This window comes from Oncorhynchus keta, chromosome 29 (assembly GCF_023373465.1).
Source record: "Oncorhynchus keta strain PuntledgeMale-10-30-2019 chromosome 29, Oket_V2, whole genome shotgun sequence".
NCBI lineage: Eukaryota > Metazoa > Chordata > Actinopteri > Salmoniformes > Salmonidae > Oncorhynchus > Oncorhynchus keta.
The window spans coordinates 26630902-26650824 of NC_068449.1; the positions used below are offsets into that span (position 1 = coordinate 26630902).

Sequence of the window (19923 nt, forward strand, 5' to 3'; positions counted from 1 at the left end):
TTTATTTTTTGCACCTTTATTTAACTAGGCAAGTCAGTTAAGAACACATTCTTATTTTCAATTAAGGCCTAGGTGGGTTAACTGCCTTGTTCAGGGGCAGAACGATTTTTACCTTGTCAGCTTGGGGATTCGTTTTTGCAACCTTACGGTTACTAGTCCAACGCTCTAATCAGCTGACTTACATTGCACTCCACAAGAAGCCTGCATGGCAGGCTGACGACCTGATATGCGAGGGCAGCAAGAAGCCAAGGTAAATTGCTAGCTAGCATTAAACTTATCTTATAAAAAACAATCAATCTTAACATAATCACTAGTTAACTACTGATATTACTAGTTTATCTAGCGTGTCCTGTGTTGCATATAATCAATGCGGTGCCTGTTAATTTCTCATCGAATCACAGCCTACTACGCCAAACGGGTGATGATTTAGCACTGTCATTGCACCAAACCTAACCATAAACATCAATGCCTTTCTTTAAAATCAATACACAAGTATATATTTTTTAAACCTGCATGTTTAGTTAATATTGCCTGCTAACATGAATTTCTTATAATTAGGGAAATTGCGTTCCGTGCAAGCAGTCAGTTATTTTATGCAGCAGTTTGGGCCGCCTGGCTCGTTGCGAACTGTGTGAAGTCCATTTATTCCTAACAAAGACCGTAATTAATTTGCCAAAATTATACATAATTATGACATAACATTGAAGGTTGTACAATGTAACAGCAATATTTAGACATAGGGATGCCACCCATTAGATAAAATACGTAACGGTTCCGTATTTCACTGAAAGAATAAACGTTTTGTTTTCAAAATGATAGTTTCCGGATTTGGCCATATCAATGACCAAAGGCTCGTATTTCTGTGTGTTATTATGTTATAATTAAGTCTATGATTTGATATATGATAGAGCAGTCTGACTGAGCGGTGGTAGGCAGCAGCAGGCTCGTAAGCATTCATTCAAACAGCACTTTTGTGCGTTTGCCAGCAGCTCTTCGCAATGCTTCAAGCATTGAGCTGTTTATGACTTCAAGCCTATCAACTTCCGAGATTAGGCTGGTGTAACCGATGTGAAATGGCTAGCTAGTTAGCGGGGTGTGTGCTAATAGCGTTTCAATCGGTGACGTCACTCGCTCTGCGACTTGGAGTAGTTGTTCCCCTTGCTCTACAAGGGCCGCGGCTTTTGTGGAGCGATGGGTAATGATGCTTCGAGGGTGGTTGTTGTCGACGTGTTCCTGGGTCGAGCCCAGGTAGGGGCGAGGAGAGGGACGGAAGCTATACTGTTACACTGGCAATACTAAAGTGCCTATAAGAACATCCAATAGTCAAAGGTATATGAAATACAAATGGTATAGAGAGAAATAGTCATATAATTCCTATAATAACTACAACCTAAAACTTCTTACCTGGGAATATTGAAGACTCATGTTAAAAGGAACCACCAGCTTTCATATGTTCTCATGTTCTGAGCAAGGAACTTAAACATTAGCTTTTTTTACATGGTACATATTGCACTTTTACTTTCTTCTCCAACACTTTGTTTTTGCATTATTTAAACCAAATTGAACATGTTTAATTATTTATTTGAGGCTACATAGATTTTTATTGATGTATTATATTAAGGTAAAAGAAAAGTGTTCATTCAGTATTGTTGGCACTATTACAAAGAAATGAAAAAAGAAATTGGCCAAATTAATCGGTATCGGCTCTTTTGGTCCTCCAATAATCGGTGTCGGCGTTGAAAAATCACAATCGGTCGACCTCTCGGTGCAGAGTTTTGAGTCCCAGTTCCCCTCCCAAATTCACTTCAATAAATCCTATGGCGATTTTCCTATAGTCGCTGGTACAACATTTATATTGCTGCAGTAACTACAGTGTGAGAGAGTCATGGGGTGTCTGGTTGGGTCCTTGTACTCTAAAGATTTCATCTCTCTGAAAATAGTGAGGGAGTAGGGAGTCAGTGGCACTATAAACTGAGATGATGACTCAAAGACGGTGTCAGTGTCTGTTTCTCCATTCTCTTCGTCATGTGCCATATGAAAGTTGGGTTGCTCAGTGATAGGTATGCAGAGTAATAGGTGACATTTCCCCCATACGAGGCAGACTGCTGCAGTGGAACTGCTCTCTGTCTTTGTGCTCTCTCGCCATTCAGGCCTGGAAATAATGCAGATGAGGAGATGAGTGGAGACATTCTTGCGCTAAGAGCTCTGTGAGATGAATTTAAAGCGAGTTACTTCATTTTCTTTAACCCCTTGGTGAACCTGATCCAGAACAGATGGGTGAATTTAGCGTTTAATCTAATCTGTCACTGGCTCTGTCTGTACTGCAGTGTACTGGTAAGGTACCATACAGTGCTGCCTATTTGTCGTACAGTACACTGGTCCTTTTTATGAAGCAGTCAAGAGTGCATACTGTTTACCATCTTGTTCTGCAGAAGTAGCCTATGAATTCACAAAATGTTAGTGTGAAGAAACTTTGGGGGTGTCTTGCTGCTTATTTGTAAGCCTTTTTACTAAACCAATGTGAACTCAAACAGTGTTCAACAATGCATATTAGAAAGCTCTTGTGTTTGATAGCAAGTGAGAAAATGAGAGATCAGCATTTCATGGATCCATTTTGTAAGTAAGATTGAGAGCTAAGATTTCATCACACAGAGAGTACCCCAGAGCCTTATGACAGCGTCCTCGTGTAACGTCGTAGACTCTGTCAGAATTCCAGACCCATTAGACTGGAGGTTAATGGTTCCCCATCTGATTAGATGTCGAGCAGCATTTCCTATAAGGAACATCATGGGTACTGCCCAGTCAGTGGGAGCGTGGGATAAAACATGAGGCTGCCGACAGTGCGGAGCGACAGAGGGCACTCAGGTTTAATGCTTAATGTAATCATTCTCCACTGACCTAAACCTCTCTGGAAATCTGAAAGATAGAAAGTCACAGGGGAAAGAAAGTCTGAGAAAGGCTTTTTCTGCTCTCCTCACCACCAAGAGAATCTCAGTAAGTTTATTGAATTGTCACTTTCTTACATGTGTATGACTTTATGTGGAGGTGTTGGCATGGAAACAAGAGAGAAGGTGGGGATTGGTTTAAGTGATAGGAAGATGTGGTCATGGATGGGTGGGTGGCGGATATGGAGGTGTGCAATAGATGTATAGACCCCTGAGTTCGGGTTAAATTAATTTGAATTCCAGCCAACTCCATGTCTAATTCATTCAGTCAATAGATTGGAATTTAAATTAATTTGACCCCATCTCTGGTATGCATACATATACATTTTATGTGTCTGTAGATTCAATGTACATCCTGACTATTAAACCAATCACAACCCTCCTCCTATCCAAGGACATATAACACAAGCTTCAGTCCACTCAAATCGCAATATCACCTGCAGTAACACATAGTTACACAATCTGATGAGTTCTTAGTTATGCTGTGCACCCAAGCTGCACTCATGTCTCGAAAGCACATTGACTTGACGACTCGAATCTTGCTCAATAACTCATTGACAGTAAATTAATGAAGAGAAGTCTTGGACGACCTTGAAACACAACACAACATTATACAGGTTTTTAAATGCAAGCGGAGCTAACATTTTCCACTAAGCAGGCTGGTAATTCCTCTGACTTGTGAGAACCACTTGGTGGGATCTTTAAATGTGATTGACAGGTGAGAGTCTTGGGTTGTGTTGCTTGACTTTTCTTCATCGGCACGTCCGACAGCAGAAGAAGCGGCCGAGACCTTTGTCAAAAACTTTCCTCAGTGGGACTGAATGGTGTATCATGTCTGTTTTTGTCAGGGATCCAACCATGTTTGGAAAGTGTAACAGCACGACAAGTCCTATGCAACATTTCCACTCAAGACACAAGCATAGGAAATGATCCGAAGATTATACTACAGAAGAACAGAGGAATAGATGCAGACATTTTGTAGTCTTTTGAGGGAGCTGTACGCCATAGTGACATTTGGTATTTTGTGTGTGTGTTTGCTTACTTGCATGTGTGCCTCCATGCATGAATGCATGAGTGAATACTGCAATGATGCCCAGAACAATCTGAAACAAGGCTGCTCTCATGCAATGAGCACCATTCATCCAATGAATATCTGCAGACCCAGTTGCCAGCAACTGTTTTCATTATTATTGCCAAATGCTGCAGAAGTTTTTACAGTAACTAGGCTGGAAGGGAAGACTGCACCGCCAACTCTACCCCTCTCCTCCCACCCTCTCTCCCTCTATCCTGTGATGTATTACAGTCTGCAACCCGTAGATGGGCATGGATTGGGAGGAATTGGGTCACGAAGAAGCACACTGCAGAGGGGATAGCGCGGTGCTTACGTGCGTAGGAGAGAGCCCATGTTGTCGTCCGCGGTGCGGTGAAAGATGGAGAGGAGTAGGGGCGCGCTCACTTTAAAGAGTGCCTATCATACATCAACAAAGGAAATGGGAGGGAGAGGAAACATGCCAAGGGCAACGCCTGCCCCTATTTCCCTTCGTGTGTGTGTGTGTGTGTGTGTGTGTGTGTGTGTGTGTGTGTGTGTGTGTGTGTGTGTGTGTGTGTGTGTGCAGTGCAGCAGCGGGCACTCTGCGTTAGCTCTCTCATATGCATAACGGTATTCTGCTCACGTTTAAGACTTTCTGCTGTGGAAACACTGAGGTGCAAGAGTGATGATGGAAAAGCGGGCGTCTAGGGGAACAGCTGTTTCTAATAATAGAATCCAAGGAAAATGTTCATCCCCAATGAGGGACAGAGCTGCAACGTCCCCCATTCTCTCCTCCTCTCTCCTCCTCTTCTCTGTTCCCAGCCTTATGAGGCAGCAGTTCTCACTTAAAGCTATGTCATCCCAGGTTTATGTTGCTCATTAACAGTTTCTGTGGATTTGTAATTCCCCTATCTGTAATTTATTGTTTTACATGTACGGTAATTGTCTTGTATCTGTACTTTACTGATTAGCCTTCTAAATCTATCATGGTTTTTTTTTCATACAATTTGCAGGTTCTCCAATATAGTTATTAATCTGTTAATAATATCTTATTCGTGCAAATTTGAGTATGACAGCCTGTATTTAATTGGTGATATGCTTATATGGACTGAGAGGACCAACTCAATTACAGGATGGTTCCATCTTTTGTGTAATAGTGAAAGTAAATACTTTTACATCTGCATTGTAGAAGCAGTTATCACCTACACATGGCGGAGGGTTGACAGGTACAGATCTCTTGGCCTTGATCATACACATCAATCTCGTATTGACATTATGAAGCAACTTTTTTAAATGACCAGCCCGGTCTAAGCAAAAGCAGTAGACATGCTTTAAAGCAGACAAATAATTTAGTGTGTTCGCATTTTAAAACATTACGTTCGTCCTTGGATAACCAGCTTATTGTTCCTTCATCTGTGAATAAGAAAGAAAAATGTGGAAATGTCTCCAATAACCTTTTTTTCATGAAAGTTTATTTCCCTGAAGCATGTTCTGGAATGCCTGCATAAGCATCTTTGCAAACTGCAACTAATGCTGGAAAGCTTGAACGCTGTGAGTGGAATCTTAACTGCAGCTTTGCAACCCAGATTAGACTGATAGAAACCGGAGTGATGCAACTCTCCCCTGCCAGCCCTCAGAAAAGGTTACCAGCAGTTAAGTGAAGCATTTTAAAGTGTGTTTCATCAAAATGCCTGCAAGGCTTTTTGGATGGCTGATATAAATGATCTCCATTCATTTTTAATAATTTGGTTTTGTTTGTCCTGTTTTCTGCTGTCCCCTCAACCTCAAGTCTTCAGATTGGGAAAAGATGCCGCAGTGCTGTCACTTGGATCAAACCACAGCAGTGGATCAAAAATAGCAGATTTTAAGACGGCCCCAGAACAGAGCCCTGGAGAACACCTCACTTGACCTTCGATAACACATCTAAAGAGAGAGCTCATTGAACATATAGATAAAGTATTCAACCGTTACAATGAGTATCTTCAAAGGCAATGGCATTTAATGTATACTGTATATAACAAAGAACTTTAAAATGAGACATGGTGATTAAATGTACCGTCGTGTTAGTTTTCTCATCTCTTTCCCACAGTATGTCTTACTTTTTGCTCTTCTATTTATACACAATTCCCTCTGTAATTTCACACTGGTGCAAACGCTAGATAAATCTGGCACACCATTTTCAATATCAACAGAGTACCGAATTACAACAAACACAGTTGCGATCTTTCTCATACAGATGTTGTGCTGTTGCTGGCGCGTCTTGTTCTCAAAGACCTTGAGTGATCTTGAGGACCCTATGCACCTTGGCAACCGTCTCTGTCACCTAATGACCAGCTCTGTTATTATCATTCCATACCCTCCCCTCTCTCTCTCTCACACACTGTCATGCACACCAATTGATATGCAAGGGAAGTTACCCTCTGATATCGGACAGTGTGCTTATAGCAGAGACTAAATATTAGCTCTTTGCATTGCACCTCAGGCTTATTGACACATCATCCTTCTTCTCTCTCATTGACTTATCTAAACTATCTCGAAAACCGACTTAACCTTCCGGCTTAGCCATTGATGGACACAACAATAGCTCATGTCGGCATCAAGCTTATCATGACTGTGCATGTAGCTTTTTATGAAGCCTTTATGCATCCCTCAAGTATACAGTGCCTATCATAAGTATTTACCCTCTTAAGATTTTTTTCACATTTTTGTTGAGTTACGAATGTGGGATTGAAATAGATGCAGTCAAATGACCAAAGCGCCCTCTAGAGGCCTCATTCATGGGTGGAATGTTATTAATATTAATGTTTTTATTTTTTTTGCAGAAAATCTGATGTTTCTATGTCAAATGGTTGAGTTATATTTCTGTCTTCTGTGATGTATATAAAGGGTAATATTGGGATGCACACTCAAATGTAATACATATATCTGACACGGTACACACGTCTTATTTCTTTATGCGCATAACCAAATCACATGTATTTATATAGCCCTTCTTACATCAGCAGATATATCAAAGTGCTGTACAGAAACCCAGCCTAAAACCTCAAACCGCAAGCAATGCAGGTGTTATGTTCTATGTGTTACCCTAGTCACCATAGGAGCACCCACCCACCCACCGCACGCTCTCCAGCAGGTATATTTCACTGATCACCCCCAAAGCCAATTCCTCTTTTGGCCGCCTTTCTTTCCAGTTCTCTGCTGCCAATGACTGGAACGAACTGCAAAAATCGCTGAAGCTGGAGACTCTTTATCTCCCTCACTAACTTCAAGCACCAGCTGTCAGAGCAGCTCACAGATCATTGCACATAGCCCATCTGTAAATACCCCATCCATCTACCTCATCCCCATACTGTATTTATTTCTTTATTTAGCTCCTTTGTACCCCAGTATCTCCACTTGCACATTCATCTTCTGCACATCTATCACTCCAGTGTTTTAATTGCAATATCTTAATTACCTCGCCATTATGGCCTATTTTATTGCCTTACCTCCCTTATCTTACCTCATTTGTACACACTGTATATTTACTTTTCTTCCTACTGTATTATTGACTGTATGTTTGTTTATTCCATGTGTAGTCTACCTGGTTAAATAAAGGTGAAATTAAAACGTGTGAAGTGTATACTTTTGTTTCAAAGTAGATTTGTTTAAGACTACCAAGAAACACTGTGTGAACCTGATTTAACTCGCTGCAGTAAAATGTCAACCTTTTTTTTGGGGGGGGTCACTGATCTACACACAATTCTCCATAATGTTTTTAAAAATAACATTTATTTCACCTTTATTTAACCAGGTAGACTAGTTGAGAACAAGTTCTCATTTGCAACTGCGACCTGGCCAAGATAAAGCAAAGCAGTTCGACACATACAACAACACGGAGTTACACATGGAATAAATAAACAAACATACAATCAATAATACAGTAGAAAAATCTATATACAGCATGTGCAAATGAGGTAGGATAAGGGAGGCAAGGCAATAAATAGGCAGTGGTGGCAAAGTAATTAGCAATATAGCAATTAAATACTGGGGTGCAAAGGAGCAAGATAAATAAATAAATACAGTATGGGGATGAGATAGGATGGGCTATTTACAGATGAGCTATGTACAGATGCAGTGATCTGTGAGCTGCTCTGACAGCTGGTGATTAAAGCTAGTGAGGGAGGTAAGAGTCTCCAGTTTGTTCCAGTCATTGGCAGCGGAGAACTGGAAGGAGAGGCGGCCAAAGGAAGAATTGGCTTTGGGGGTGACCAGTGAGATATACATGCTGGAGCGCATGCTACGGGTGGGTGCTGCTATGGTGACCAGTGAGCTGAGATAATGCGGGGCTTTACCTAGCAGAGACTTGTAGATGACCTGGAGCCAGTGGGATTGGCGACAAGTATGAAGCGAGGGCCAGCCAACGAGATCATACAGGTCGCAGTGGTGGGTAGTATATGGGCTTTGGTGACAAAACGGATGGCACTGTGATAGACTGCATCCAATTTGTTGAGTGGCGTGTTGGAGGCTATTTTATAAATGACATCGCCGAAGTCGAGGATCGGTAGGATGGTCAGTTTTACGAGGGTGTGTTTGGCAGCATGAGTGAAAGATGCTTTGTTGCGAAATAGGAAGCCGATACTAGATTTAATTTTGGATTGGAGATGTTTAATGTGAGTCTGGAAGGAGAGTTTACAGTCTAACCAGACACCTAGGTATTTGTAGTAGTCCACATATTCTAAGTCAGAACCGTCCAGAGTAGTGATGCTGGACGGGCGGGCAGGTGCGTGCAGCGATCGGTTGAAGAGCATGCATTTAGTTTTACTTGCATTTAAGAGCAGTTGGAGGCCACAGATGGAGAGTTGTACGGCATTGAAGCTCATCTGGAGGTTAGTTAACACAGTGTCCAAAGAAGGGCCAGAGGTGTACAGAATGGTGTCGTCTGCATAGAGGTGGATCAAAGAATCACCAGCAGCGAGAGCGACATCATTGATGTATACAGAGAAGAGAGTCGGCCTGAGAACTGAACCCTGTGGCACCCCCATAGAGCCTGCCAGAGGTCCGGACAACAGGCCCTCCGATTTGACAAACATGATTTTCAAATTAATACCCCATCTCTGTACCCCCCACACACAATTATCTATAAGGTCTCTCAGTCGAGTACTGAATTTCATGCACAGATTCAACCAACTTGAAAATGGCTGTCAACAACCAACTTGACCAAGCTTGAAGAATTTTGAAACTAATAATGGGCAAATATAGCATAATCCAGGTGTGCAAAGCTCTTAGAGATTTACCCCAAACATGTTTTTAACATGTATTGACTCAGGGGGTGCATACTTACAGTATCTAATCAAGATTTATTTTTTATTAATAAAAAAAAATGTTTTAGAATTTTTCTTACAGAGTATTTTGTGTGGATCATTTGACAAAAAAATTAAATACATTTTAATCCCACTTGTGACAATTAAAATGTGAAGAAATCCAAGAGGGGTGAGTACTTATGATAGGCACTGTAAGTGTAAACCGAGAGAACAACCGAGTAAACAGGTGAAAGTTCAAAGTGAAGTTAGATTGACGTTTGGGGTGCTGACGCAGGGGTATAGAGAAAGGGGAGAGTTTGAGGACCGGACGGATGGCATGACAGGTGTGACCATGGGGCAGGTGATGGAGGTAGAGTACTGTAGATGCTCAGCCCCTCCAAGGAGCAGAGGGGCCAAATGGAGCGGGCATGAGAGTCGCCTGTTTGCTGCGCTTAATAAGAACTGACGTTACACAACTTCATTCACCTCAGCAGTACGTGGTCTTATTGCAGAGTCTGTGGTTGTGTCAAGTTATTTTTAAAAAGAAGGTGCAAACTGTGTGGGAGACTGCAGTGCAACACAGACTGACAGCAGAGACTCCGTCTGAATAATTGGTAACACACTCACACACACACTTAGTCATACTGTAAGTCAGTGGCTCCCCCACTCGTTTTCTGTTACTGTACAACCAACTGAATTTTGCTCTTGACGTACCCCCTCGTGTATTTTACCAGTATGCCTATGGTCTCATGAGTCTTCTCAAGTACTCCCTGTACCACCAATCTTAGTACCCCTGGTTAGCAACCACTGATCTAATTCATACACTCATGCAGGTAGTCAGTCACACACTTAGCTACACACACAGACAACCCAACCAGACATCTACTCAAACACACAGACAAAGGACGTTTACCCACGTGTGTTCTGGCCCTGGCCCAGACACAGTGCCACACACAAATAGGCACACAGTGAACCATCCAAGAACAGAGAGCCAATCCCTCCCACAAACAAAATACACCATGTACTTTCCTATTGTTTGCTTAACCATCCCAACCCTTCTTCCTCTTCCACCCCCCTAGGATTACACCATCACCATGTACTTCCAGCAGTCCTGGAGGGACAAGCGCTTGTCCTACACAGGGATTCCCCTCAACCTGACGCTGGACAACAGGGTGGCTGACTCGCTCTGGGTCCCTGACACCTACTTCATCAACGATAAGAAATCCTTTGTGCACGGGGTCACAGTGAAGAACAGAATGATCCGACTGCATCCAGACGGAACTGTGCTCTACGGCCTCAGGTGAGTGTGTGCGTATCAGCGTTAGGTGTTCTTGGGCTCCTCTGTAGCTCAGTTGGTAGAGCGTGGCTACTGCAATGCCAGGGTAGTGGGTTTGATTCCCAGGACCTCCCATACAATAAAAGAAAATGTGGGTGTGGGTGTGTCAGTTCTGGTTACTATGTAAAAAGGACATTCTACTCCAAAATAGAAAGATGCTGACATCATAAATATAATTTCCCCTTCCAGAAATTAGCTCAGTAACATATTGGTCCGTATGATCAGGCAGGTGTGGCTATAAATAGGCTGGGGGGTTTTCCATCTGCATTTACCCAATTGGGCCCAAATATTAGCCAGAACACAAACTCTAGTTAGCAATGAATGTCATAAAAACATTCCACTGGCACTCAGCCAACTCAGGATCATGTACTGTGAATGTATGCCGACCTGTTATACTTGACCCGTGTTACATTTAGCCTCTGTCTTCCCTATGAGTTCAACGCCATTGGCGAGGACTAAATGCGCATTAACCATGCCGCTGCTAAAAGTTCAGGGTCTCAAATGGTGAATTTGACTAATTTCTTGGACTTGAGAAATAAGTGTAGCCTGGTAACACTAGAAAGCTCTGTGATCCTTCTCTTTTAACAGTGGGCATTAAAACTGCCTTCAAAGGTGTGTTTTCCCACAACTGCATTAAGAATGTTGTACAATGACTGGACATGCATATTGCTCTGTGTGGCTCTCGCAATTTTAATGTGCCTCGAGAGGAATATAATCTTCTGGCATAGAATGTGACAGGCTGAACAATTGAATAGGTCAACTATTCTACTATGGGTTTGTCTGATTTTGCTGTTGCTTACTCGTGTTGTTGGCTGTGGAAAGTTAAATGTGGATAACCATTTTTCATTAGATAATTCCAATAACCAAAGGTACTGGGTTACAGCTCCGCCTGGTTCTCATTTGGATCATACTGTAGGTGCCAGGTCTCGGACCTGGCGGGATCCGGTCCAATTTAACCTCTGTGTTTGTGTGTGCGTGCATGGGTGCGTGCATGCGTGTCTACGTCTTAGTGTCTGTGTGCATTTGTGTGAGCTTATGAGTGATAATGAGAGCCGACCTTCAAATTTTGCAGACTGGGGGTTGGTTTTAAGAGCATGCAACCGAAGCTCCTGCACATCATCTCTTGGTGTGTGTGTGCTGCAACTGTACTGGAAAAAACTGCACATAGGCAAGGAGACCATCCATTCCTCAAAGCCTTATCAAACAACTGCCATTGCTCTTTCTCCTCTGCCTCTGGAGTGTGAGAGGAAGATCCAGGTGGGGAATCATTTATGGAGCCGTACTCCCCTGCAGTCCGGAGCACGGAAGCAGTGTAAACTCGTAGGCTACATGCTCCTTGTCTGGCTACCCAAACTCCTTGCTCCCGCTAAACGCTACGCCACACCCACACATGTTAATTTCTTCTCACAGTGAGTCTGGATCTGAGCACCTCCCCGACTATTTCGAGAATGGAAGTACATTCTAGACCATCTGATTGGTCCCAGAAACAGATGGGTTGGGCCAGAGCCAGAACACATGTGGGTAAAGCGTTGTTTAAAAAAAATCGTTATTGACTTCGATACTCTGATTGGTTAGAGATGATCTAATCGCTGATTACTTATTTTGTACAACACCCTTCATTTTGACATCGCCACAAACGACTTCAATGATGGCATCGGAGGAATTCAGTTTGAGTCGTCAGGCAAACATGCTACCCTCCATGCCTCTGCAGTGCTGAGCCGCACCGAGCTAACGAAGGGAACTGAAGGGCAGCCACTGTCAATAATGCAGTGGAGATCAGAGGGATTCAGCGCTTTGGTGGGGGAGAATGATGACTTGACAGTTTCTGTAGTTAGATATCCTTTTTTTGAGCTACGAGGCAGATCTCTAGGGTTTGTAGGGAAGATCCAATACATGTTTCTTACTTTAGTCGGGTGGCATATCTTGTAATCATGACAGTGGATGTGGATTTTGCCATTAGTGCTCATTTGAATGTTTGTTCTAGCCAAAAAGTATAGTTTGTCTGGGAAGGCATTATTTGTGTTTTGTTTTCGTTAACCAGCAGTTGCCGGGACCACCAGGGTCGGATTAAAGTAATCCTCCTTTAGCCAATCACTGACATTAATTTATCAATTAAGTGTGAGGGAGCAAAGGAAACCCAGTGGAAACTGAGGACCTCAAGGGCAGGAGTTAGTCACCCCATGCTGTAGCTCATTAACTGGCTGAGTTAAAGGCTAGCTGGTAGTTCTGGGAGATAACATCTGTCTCGAAGATTCAGGCAAAATGACGTCACCACAGTTAAACCCAGTAATTTGACTCATATACATCTCCCTTTAACCTTATCAGCTCATCAGTGACCTCAGCTGCTGACAAGAGACTTGGCATGTGATCTAAGTCACGGAACCAATGTGACCATTGACTGGAATCAAACCTGTGTTGACAGCGAGACACGCCCATCACAAAGAGGACAGTGTTAAGTCTCTGATCTAGCCGTTACCTCTGAAAGCTAACATCTGGCACTAACATCTGTCTTCAGGTCTCGGGCTAGGTTACATCATGGCGGAAGCTAACGACAACCAGGCAATCAATCCCATTAGCTACATTTGTATGAGTTGTTGTGATTGAGCTCAATGTCTAGATTAAAAGGCAGCTTGTGTGGTTCATATCTTTATGAAGACGCTGCAATGTTTTGTACACATCTATGTTGCTTGTTAGGTTAATTAGGGCTAAGAGGGAGTCGAGGATGTGGCTAACCTGGTGTGGTGCTGGAGTGGAAGGTCTTAGATGTGTGATTTGATTAAGTATTGGTTTACGGCTACATAAACGGGATGGCAGGTAGCCTAGTGGTTAGAGTGTTGGGCCAGTAACCGTAAAGGTTGGCTAGATCAAATCCCTGAGCTGACAAGGTAAAAATCTGCAGTTCTGCCCCTGAACAAGGCAGTTAACCCGCTGTTCCTAGGCCATCATTGTAAATAAGAATGTGTTCTTAACTGACTTGCCTTGTTAAATAAAAAATGATATTGTCTGTGCCCATTATAAATCTGAGGGGTTATTTTTGGTGCATAGAAATAGTGACTGTAGTATAATTTGGTGAAAACCCACTGGGCACAGACGTCATTTCAATTTCTAGTTTTGATTTACATTTGGTTGAGTTGTCAACCAACATTATTTCATCGTGAAATCAACAAAAATGTCACCATGTTCTTGGATTTAGGTTAAACGTTGGGTGAATACACAATTCTCCAATCAGTTTTCCACGTTGATTTAACTTCATCACATTACATGTTTTATTTTTTATTGCGTGGATACAACGTTGATTCAATCAGATTTGCCCAGTGGGAACGCAAATGTATCACCATTTTGTTGTTTTGGTTGACGCCAAAGGATTTGGTTTTGTGTACCAGGTGGCTGAACAGCATGCTCCTTATTGGCATGAACATGTGTGCCAATATATACCTGATTATCATGGTAACATTTAGGGCTGGATTTAAACCTGCCGTAGCAATTTTTATGCAACCGCTTTGTTTACACATCGAAATCCAATTCACCTCATGAATTGCCTGAATTGAAATTCAATACACACACCAACTGTCTATAGGCCAACACTCATCTCACCTTCAGCTTCTTCCTTAGTCCTTTGAAGGGCATATTTAAAGGTAGACTCAGCAACATGACATCATCATACACAGCAGGACATATTGCCATGGCTCTTGCCAGTGTGAGCATGCACACATACTAGTAGTTTGGCCAATTTGGATTCTGTTGTTGTTGACGTCTGTAAGCAGGAAGTAGCCCCGCTATGTGTATGATGATGTCTTATTGCTTAGTGTACCTTTTAACAAATCCTTTTAATTGACATTTCAAGCTAGTCTACTGTAGAAAGCCACATTTAATATATTCAAATATCATTATTAGCTTGGTTTGAGTTGAGCTGTCAGCCTGTTGGGTGAGCAGCAGTGGCCTGGGTGCTGGCTGGCACGGGCCTGCGGAGAGATTCATTAGCAATAGCCATGCCTCTCAGGAGGATCAGGTGAGTCACCCTGCTGGCGCTGGCAGCTCCTGTCTGCCCCAACCATACGCTGCTCTCCCCAGGAGGACTACCAGGAAAACCTGCTCCGCTCGTCTCTCATCTCCAGTCTCCATCTCGTCTCTTTAAAGGTAAATGATGCCCAGCGTATCCAGTTACCCAGTGGTACTGTACTGTAGTGTACGTTCCTCGTTGGTACCAGTTTATAGTTACTGGAATTGATGATGTTTCAGTTCTACCCATGTCCCTGACCACTGCTGCAATACTTTTGTTTGTTAACAATAAACAATATATCTTTGGTATGGCTCTGTCATTTCCTAAGGCACTTTATACTTAAATATCCTATGCCATGATTGTCATTTTCTTTGACGCGTATTCATGCAATGCTAGGATATTATGAACCATGACAACGTAATTGTTATGATAGTCAGTCGAGCATTACTAATTGACTAACATCCTGAACCATGGCCATGTCTTAAGCACAGCCCTGTCGTTCTACATTACACTAACAGACAGTTACTACGCCCCATAAGCATGTCATTCATGTGGCTATCTGTCAGTGTCAGTGTCTCCCCTGCTCTGATGTCTATCTCTGATGTCTGGGCCCATTGTGAGTGAGTGCCTGTCTGTGTATAATCTGAATACTACTCTGTCGTTCAGTCTTCCTCTCGTCTTCTCTCCCTGCCTCCCTCGCGAGAGCACGCCGAAATAACTTGCATGTCATTGTGACAACTTTTGACTTTCATCTGCTTCGCTCCTCACACACAATTCTCCCGGTTTCACGTTGAGCAGGGAGACGTCTTCACACTCGAATGCTGCAGAATTATTATTCCCTGCAGACCACACAATTATTCAGCCAGTGTGCTTCTGCCTGCTGCCTACAGTGAGCCGGCTATATTTAGGCTGCCTGGAATGACCTCACCACTTACTGTAGAGTACACGTCTGCTGCCACGCTACCTTCACGTTTTAATGTCTCCATCAATACGCATATGGCCAGTCGGAATGGTCACTGCACACGCTAACAAACAGTAGGCCTATTAGTTATGCTCAATGAAGATTGATTGAATATGGCAACATGTTTTTAATTCAACTTTTAATCAAATCTAGCATAACACTCATTGCTGTAATTACTAATTTTTAGGCAGCACTGCCACCTCGACTCCCGGTGCTTCAGCATGTGAAGGAAAAGAGAGTGTCTGTGTGATTAACATTTTATGAAGTATAGCAGTCATAACAAAAAGCTTTAATTGCAGTAAAATGTTAGATTATTTAACAGAACAACATCTTTCTAGCTAGCACCCTTTTACAGTTTGTTGTATTTTTAAAGCAAGACAATAGAGTTGAGCATGTTTTACCTTCCTCTTCCCCTGGAAAACAATATCAATCGTTACTGAGTGGAATATCCTGGATAAATGAAATGACAATCTTATAACCACTATACTAGTATAACTGCAGACATTTTCAGAGCATCACTTCTCCAATATCAGTCATCCCAGTAGATAAGATTCCTCTCACATGAACAATGCAATACTCTCACCAACTGCATTCGCCATCTCAGAAAACACAAACCAACACTAATGCTGCAGTCAGTCACACCCGTAACATCTATCACGTAACATGACGCTTATTACCATCACGGATGGTCACGGATGCAAAGCCCACCTCTTTTCCTGATCGGCATTGATCTGATGGGGAGGGGATGTTACACACTGGGGTAATAGATTGGGAGTGGGCATAGTGCCCCGAGCTCCCTGCTGTAAAGTAGGGTAAACCCTTACTGACACCCCTACGGTATGGAGGAGCTGATGCTCTATTTTTACCCCATCTCTGCAGCTGCTTTATAATTCATCCAGACCACCCTAATGCATCTGGTGGGTTTGAGACGTGGTCGACAGCCAAAGAATATTCAGCTGCAGAAATGTTTGATGAAATGCTGAATATTCATGCCCAGGGCTTCTCAGTTCTCAACATCGTTGCGGCTGAAATTGACAGATATTGGTCTCACTGGACACTCGCTATCACTCAGTGAGGAGAATGGCTATGGGCCAGTGAGATTCATTTTTACAAGGCAGGGCTCTCGGATTGGACGAAGACCAGGACTAATGCACAGATGACCACCACTGGACTTTTAGAATGCCCTTCACATGGGTGGTTGTATTGCTACATTCCAAATCCATCCCTAGCCCCTTGGGACTACATCTGGATCTGAAAGGATTGGATTGGTATAGTAAACAGTATTGTTATAGATCAGCCTTGACTTCTGATAGGCAATATTGGAGATAACTATCCAATGCTTTCATATCAACGTACTGTAGGTGCATAGGTATGGGCATTGGGATGGATTTCAAATTTAGCATGTACTACTATGCTTTTTATGTTTTGGCGATGGTTTCGTCACCCAAAACAAACGAGTGGCAGCTTGAGTGAGTTTTAGGTGCTCATCAATGCATGATATTTTGCGGCAGGAGAAGCTGGAGAATAAATGGGGAAACTGCAGAGGATCCCTGGAAATGTCTCAAACAGCTAGAGGGCTCAGGTTGGGTTAGGTGAATGCATTGCTGGCTATGACTCACATCCTGGCAGTCTCACTGTGTGTGTGTGTGTGTGTGTGTGTGTGTGTGTGTGTGTGTGTGTGTGTGTGTGTGTGCGTGTGCGTGTGCGTGTGCGTGTGCGCGTGCACACACTCCTCTCATTTTACACGGATTATGCAGTGGAAAAGGGACACACAGTTTACAGTAATGGTTCCCTGTTCACAATGATAAACCAATGTGCAAACATGTTAGATGCACTTATTCTCTGAACATCTTATGTAATTTATGCAACGTCTTTTTGAGTGAGGACCCATTACACCTTTTGGTTTGTCTGAATTTGCGGATTTTATGTACCAGCCAAGCTTCAGAGAGCGCAATGATTTTGATTAGCTATGAACAGTGACTCCTCCACACTATGCTTTAAGTTTAATCCTTTACTCAGCATAGGCGGTTTACATTAAAATCAATATTAAAACGACATCCTATTCTTATCATATGTGGTTTCTGAGCAGAGAGAACACAACAACAGATGTAACTCTGACCCTTTCCCTTCCAAGGACCAGCCAACCCCTCGGCAAGCAGCCTGTAATAACATGGCTGCATGTGGCCACAACCTTGACCCTTTTCTGTCAGAGACCGAATTAACGCAATGAGTACATAAGCACAGCAATCTCACTGTTTCTGAACATTTTGGGTTGAATCAATACTAAAAGAATGAAAGCAGTGTAGCGCAAATTCAATCCAAAATAGTCAAATTGAAGTGTGCTCCTTCAAATGAGACCTCAAAGCGAATAAGTCACGGATTTTAAAGTCCACCGATTGCCTGGATTTTTTGTGTTCATTCTTAATTAATCATAGTGCTAATTAAGATGGAACATGGAGCATTTCAAAGAGGGAGGGCACAGTCATGACTTAAGCAGTATGAAGGCAATTATGGGTGAGAAACGGAGAGTTCAATTTCGAGTGAAACCAAGAAGGGATTTGTGCAATAGAATGCTGAGTATGTACTGTGTGTGCTTCCTGAGTCATTGTGTGCGAGAAGGATGCGTTTTTCATTCCTCTCCATTATTAGGTCAACCTTTTTCACTGTGCACCTGAAAGTGTTTTTATAAAATGTTATGGAATGTAACACACACCCCAAAAAACGACATTTTAAGTAGGTCTTATATTTTCTCTTGTTTCTCTGTACTCCTTGTGTATGATATACAGTATGTGTGTTCACACAGATTTTATACTGTATGCTCTGCACTTGTAAGGACATACATCATGGTACGGGTTTGTGAGACATTAGTCCAATGGAATGTGGGGGTATATTTCACATTTCTGTGCGAGATACAAGAAAATTATAGAATGTCTACCTTCCCCCACCCCTCTACTTCTCTCTCTCTACATTCCTACTCCCCCTCTCTCTCTCGTTATTGCTCCCGCCCCCCTCTCAGGATCACCACTACGGCAGCTTGCATGATGGATTTGCGTAGATACCCTCTGGACGAGCAGAACTGCACCCTGGAGATCGAGAGCTGTGAGTGCCAGTGTGTGTGTGTGACATCACTGTAGAGACTTATCTCAGCTTCACTTGTGCCATTTATCAATACTGGGCATGTTTACGAAAGCTTGTCCCTACACACAGATCTGAGGTCTATGTGACTCTATGGGTGCTATTGAATAAACCCTAAGGGACAGTTTCCAGACCCAGATCGAGGCTATTCATGTAGTGAAACACACTTTCAATGGAGATTTCCTATTGAGCATGCTTTTTAGTCCAGGAATAGGCATAATCTAGGTTACTGAAACTGGCCCAAGCTACATTTTACAATTACTTTCTGTTTCACTTAATCTACACATCTCATGATGACTTTCTCTCAGTCCATTCATTTTCACACATTCTTCTGTTACACAGGTCTATGTGCCTCAGGTAAGGGATTAATCTATTCCAAACCGTAGCAAAATATCTCTCCCATCGAGGACATAACGTACATTAGGCAGGGAAAAAACTACCGCACTTTACGCCAACTAATGCAAACTGGTCGTTTCTTGTTAAATCAAACTTGGCCAGAGTGCCATTTAAATAATAGATGGTACCTGCATGCATAGTTAAATCAATCTGCACAGACGTGGACGCTTGGCTTTGGGTATTATGACACGGTTCTGGAAATCACTATAAGATCTTGTGGAGCTGCTAGATTAATGAATTGACCGGGTTGATATATTTAATACTTTTGGCAACACTTTACTCAAACCCTCTATCATATCATCTGTCTTAATTATGACATACAATTACCTAGCGTAATAATAAGTTTTAAGCAACAATAAAGACTACGGTTTTACTACTCTTCGATGCACCAGCGCTGCTAGCACTGATGTGGCCAGGCCTTAAAGTTATTATCTTCATTTAAATTGTTCTAATTTATTTCATTTTATACCCTAATGGGAAATATCAGGTCCAACCTTTGCAGTTTCTAGCAGTGGACAATCTGGTCCATTTTCTAGCTGTGGGTAATCTGGTCCAGTTTCTAGCTGTGGACAATCTGGTCCCGTTTCTAGCTGTGGACAATCTGGTCCAGTTTCTAGCTGTGGACAATCTGGTCCAGTTTCTAGCTGTGGACAATCTGGTCCAGTTTCTAGCTGTGGACAATCTGGTCCAGTTTCTAGCTGTGGACAATCTGGTCCAGTTTCTAGCTGTGGACAATCTGGTCCAGTTTCTAGCTGTGGACAATCTGGTCCAGTTTCTAGCTGTGGACAATCTGGTCCAGTTTCTAGCTGAGGACAATCTGGTCCAGTTTCTAGCTGTG

At 42.6% G+C, this 19923-nt stretch overlaps 1 protein-coding gene across 1 annotated transcript in view; it reads left to right on the forward strand.

Moving 5' to 3' along the window:
* The window catches only part of LOC118362634 (gamma-aminobutyric acid receptor subunit beta-1-like), a 50621-nt gene that overhangs the window by 19242 nt on the left and 11456 nt on the right, over positions 1-19923 (forward strand). Inside the window, exons 4-5 of the mRNA XM_035743131.2 lie at positions 10337-10557; positions 18571-18653. Coding sequence (XP_035599024.1) covers positions 10337-10557; positions 18571-18653 — 304 coding nt within the window. The remainder of the gene's footprint in view (positions 1-10336; positions 10558-18570; positions 18654-19923) is intronic.